This window comes from Pieris napi, chromosome 10 (genome assembly GCF_905475465.1).
Source record: "Pieris napi chromosome 10, ilPieNapi1.2, whole genome shotgun sequence".
Classification (NCBI taxonomy): Eukaryota; Metazoa; Arthropoda; class Insecta; order Lepidoptera; family Pieridae; genus Pieris; species Pieris napi.
The window spans coordinates 10,849,925-10,854,516 of record NC_062243.1 but is presented as its reverse complement, the minus strand read 5'-3'; the positions used below and the strand labels follow the sequence as shown (position 1 = coordinate 10,854,516).

The window sequence follows — 4,592 nt, the reverse complement described above, 5'->3', positions numbered from 1 at the left end:
ACACAATTCACAAATACAAAACCATTCTTTTATCTTTAATAGTACTCTTGACATTTTATTTGACACTAGAGACAATGACTTATGACTAGAGTCACTAGAGTGACAATGTCAAAGTGAATTAAAACCTAATACCAAGAGTAGGACAACTGACAAGTCTAAATTCCTTTGCCTTTCCCATTAGGGATAAATTAATATCACCATTCATCATCATGACTTTTATATTTTTTTTTAACAGTCTGTTATAAAAAAAACAAAGTTTTACAATTGAAATTTGAATAGAATAATTTCAATTTTTCAATTCACAATTTCACATATTTCGTTTAACGTTTACAATAAATTATCTGTGTGTCAAACTTATGTAAATATTAATTAAAACACGCTCACTCTTTGTTTGAGAAGTGTCACTTATGACTTAGATATATATTAATTAAATTAAAACCAAACAATGTGTTTTTGATATGTACAAACAAAGTACCTAGTATATTCACCTAAAACCCTGACTTTTGAGTCCCTGTAAGACCTAAAATAAGACAATATCTTTTTATGTCAAGGCTTCAAATCGCCTTTTAAAATGTATTTTGTATTATTAGCCTTTATATTTTATAGAGGAGTAACTTCTATTAGTGACATGACGGAAAGTTCATTTGGTAAAAGCAATAAAGGACTAATTGCTGCATTTGGTGACTTTAATTCAGATGAATTGACAGATGCGTTTATTATAAATGGATCCACTATTGAGGTGCTTCTAGCTCATGACAAGGAACCTTTTCTAAGACCATCTCTTAGTTGTAATTTTAGCAATGACATTATCACTAGTATAGTTCCAGGTGACTTTGATGGAGATGCTTACATGGATATTTTATTTACTAAAGCTGTTCAAAATGAAACATCTTTACATGAAGTACATATATTATGGGGTGGAATGCCAGACCTTAACTGTAGTAATGCTAATTCAATAAAAGCAGTAACTTTTGGCCAACCACTAGTACTTGATTATAATCGTGATATGATATTAGATCTTTTTGGTATGAATGCTCAAAAGGAAAGAGTTTTTTGGGTATTTGATAACTCAAGGTCTACTCCTATGGAAATAATTATGGGCAATGATAAGTATAAGGAAATCAAATTGCCTCATTCACATTCATTTTTAGATGTAAATGATGATAATGCAGCTGATCTTTTAGTGACTACAAAATTGGATGTTGAAGTATGGTTAAATGAAGAACCAAGTGGTTTTAAATATAATAACAGTATTGAACTTCTTGTTGGCTTTGCAACAATATATGGTCAAGCATTGTTTATTGATGTAGCTTTATCAGGTGAATTCTTTTTAGTTCTACCAGTGTGTTATGATCTTGGATGTATTAACAGCACAATCCTGATATATGATAATAAACAGTGGCATGATTTACAAGTTGACTTTAATGATGGAAAAGGAACTTTATGGCATTTTATACCACCAAGAGATGAGCCTTATTTAGAAACAATAACCATGAGAAGCGGGGATTACAATATGGATGGATATCCTGATATTCTTATGACACTCAGTCCTACAAGTAACAATAATGAGACTAAAGTATTTTTAATGCACAATGTAGCATGCAATCTACCAGGATGTAAATTTCATAGAACTTTTGAAGTTCAATGGGAAAAATTTGATTCTTTTGGAAATAATGTTGTTATGGGAACTTTTTACGACTTTTACATGGATGGAGTGCTTGATGTAATTTATGTCCAAAAAAATATAACCACAGGAAAATACTTAATGAAAGCTTTTCGTAATGAATTGGAGTATGATACCAATTTTGTTAAAGTAATTGTAGTTACTGGCCTTAGTAATAAAAAAGTACCAACCATAAATGGCACTCTATACACCAGAAAGGTTACATTTGGTAATAACTATTCTTTTGCTAATAGTATATTATTTGTGTAAATGTTAAAAATATTTTTTTCCTCCAGGAACTAATTTGCCAGGACCAAAGATTGGTTACAACACATGGTCTCAGGAAGGTACATACAGGACTGGAGTTTGTGCACAATTACCACAATCAGCATACTATGCACTTCAATTACCATATTCCATATTTGGTCTAGATCGTACTCCAAATTTTGTTGATACTTTAACTGTGGGACTCTCTGGTTACTCTAAAAGCTGGACTCAGATTATACCAAATTCCCAAATAGTTTTAATACCTGCTCCACCCAATGATCCCTCACAATGGAGAGCTCAGTTATTTGTTACTCCAAGCAAAGTTATTCTTAAGAGTGTATTTGTATTAACTGCTATAGTTATAGTAATTATTGGATGTGTTTTATATTTGCATTGGAAGGAAAGAAATGATAGACAGGATATCATTGAAATTGATGACAAAACTTATGTTAAGTTATAAATCTACCCTTATGGCCGATTTACATTATCTTAGTGTTTAGGAGAGTGTTTTAGTACAACTTGAAAGGCAAGTTCTTTAGCGTAGCGTTTACTAAAGCAAGTAGCTTTACTAAGTTTTCATGTTTCAACTAAAGTACTATCCTAAAGCACTCTCCTAAACACTAAGATAATGTAAATTGGCCTTTATATATAGTAAAATGTTTAAGAAAGTATTGTGATATTCATACAAATATATTAATATAATATCATTATATTCCATGAATTAGGACTGATTATAGTTTTATTGATTAATGTAGTGTTTTATTTGAAGAAAGAAAACTCACTCTAATATATAAATAACATATTATTATTAAAACCATTTCTACATACATTAAAATACATCTAATATTAACTATAAGAAATTTATGGGAGTAATGATTAATTTCATATCTTGAATTAATGTTTAAACTTGTTCTTTTTGTCTTTCTTTTTGTCATCCTTTTTTCTTTCAAGTTTTTCCAATTTCCTGTGAAAAAATAAAAAATTATTAAAGAAGCATCAACATTTGACTTATTTTTTATTGTTATTTTCTACTTTGGAAGCATCTCTTCTTGTATAGAGTGCTAAAACTTAAGAAAATAAACTCTAGTGGTATCAATTCAGAAGCAAAATATAAACATACTAAACCTATGATATTGAAAGCAATTACTAAAATGTAATAATTACTTACTTTAACAATTTTTTCTTTTGTTTCTTAGTCAGTTGACTTATGAGATCGGTTTCTGTGAGGGTGGAAGATTCACCTTCCTCTACTTTGGTAGCAGCAAGTGGCAAGGCACCAGGTTTCATGACCAAACCATTATCTCTCATTTGCTGCATTAATGTTGGGACATCTGGCTTTTCCTCTTCCTCTTGAGGAGCTGATGCAGAAGCTTGCAATGCTCTTGCTTCACTCATAGACAATGAATACATAGTACACTCTTTATCTAAAACCAAAGTGTGATATATATAAAGAAAATCTTTTTCAGGCAGAAATTAAGCATTTCTAACAAAAGCAAAATTGATTCAGCTCAAAGAAACAGTCATATTTAGTTAGAATCCAAACCTGTGTTAATATGTCCCCATTTATGGCACTTGATACAGCGCACATTTCTGACAAGGATACCAAATGGTTGGTCACGAATTTCATTATCGCCTTTGCAGTAGCTTTCTCTAGGAGCATTATATTTCCGTTGCCACTCAAACTTATATTCTGGTTCATTGTCTTCACGTTCCCGCTCTTTTTTCACCCCTGGAGGAGGCTCATACATAAAATTTAAGCTTAGCTTGTCTTTACTATCCTTGCTCAGTAAGGCCCTGAAAAAAAATATTCTTTACTATATCTATTTATCTCTTTATATTTTTTTGTTAAGCATAAATATAGATAATATTTTTCTAATAACAGGATTAAAATGTAGATATCAATAATGTTTAAAAATAATAATTAACATTAAACAATATTTTTAATATACAGAAAATATGAATACCAACGTATATTAATATTTGGAACATGTTAATTGTTTTAAGCTAAAACTCTAAATGTATATTACTTATTTTCATGTAATTCTTGCTCTTTTTCATATTGAACCCGTAACTCTTCTTGTTTTTTCTTGTATGCATCAGTTTTTTGTTCAGCCATCCATACCTACAAAAATATAACTTGTAATTGTAAAACTGTGTTTATTCGTTGCACAATATTAATAATATAAATTCATTACTCAAAACATTGATTGCAATATTTACATTTTTTATACACTTAGTATTTTGTTTTGTATATTTACACCAGATTATTCGTGATAGTTAATATTTAAAAGTATAGAATGGTAGAACTTGTATAACGCAAACTTACTCTCTTTAAGTTGTCACGAGAGGCTGGATGGAAAAACTTTTTACACATGTAGTTATTGAATCCTTTTCCCATTTTTGAATTCTCAAGAACTTAACCAAATAGAAATATATAAGAAGTTTCGATTTTAAAACACTTCAAATGTATGAATTTGTATTTGGAAGTTAAAAATGTTTATTTGACAAAATAAATATAATTAGGAACAAAATACAGATGAGTACTCACTACTCAATATTCAAATGTCAATACATTATGAAATATGAGGATTGAGGAGGTAGAAAAATTTTGACACAGATTATCAGATTAACACAGAAAAACGTCAATCGACACTGGGCAAAA

General features: G+C 29.8%; 2 protein-coding genes across 2 annotated transcripts; one reads left to right on the top strand and one right to left on the bottom strand.

The window, feature by feature from the left end:
- Nucleotides 1-231: 231 nt before the first annotated feature.
- On the top strand, nt 232-2,680 carry LOC125053199 (T-cell immunomodulatory protein). Its single transcript, XM_047654445.1, has 3 exons — nt 232-1,892; nt 1,960-2,398; nt 2,573-2,680. The coding sequence occupies exons 1-2, from the start codon at nt 572-574 to the stop codon at nt 2,388-2,390; spliced, it is 1,752 nt and encodes a 583-aa protein (XP_047510401.1). The 5' UTR covers nt 232-571; the 3' UTR covers nt 2,391-2,398; nt 2,573-2,680.
- A 104-nt stretch (nt 2,681-2,784) lies between these two features.
- On the bottom strand, nt 2,785-4,502 carry LOC125053200 (corepressor interacting with RBPJ 1). The gene is made up of 5 exons (XM_047654447.1): nt 4,257-4,502; nt 3,958-4,052; nt 3,474-3,724; nt 3,099-3,354; nt 2,785-2,894 (listed from the first exon to the last, which is right to left on the bottom strand). Exons 1-5 carry the CDS (start codon nt 4,326-4,328, stop codon nt 2,825-2,827), a joined length of 744 nt encoding a protein of 247 aa, XP_047510403.1. The 5' UTR covers nt 4,329-4,502; the 3' UTR covers nt 2,785-2,824.
- Between the last annotated feature and the right edge of the window lie 90 nt (nt 4,503-4,592).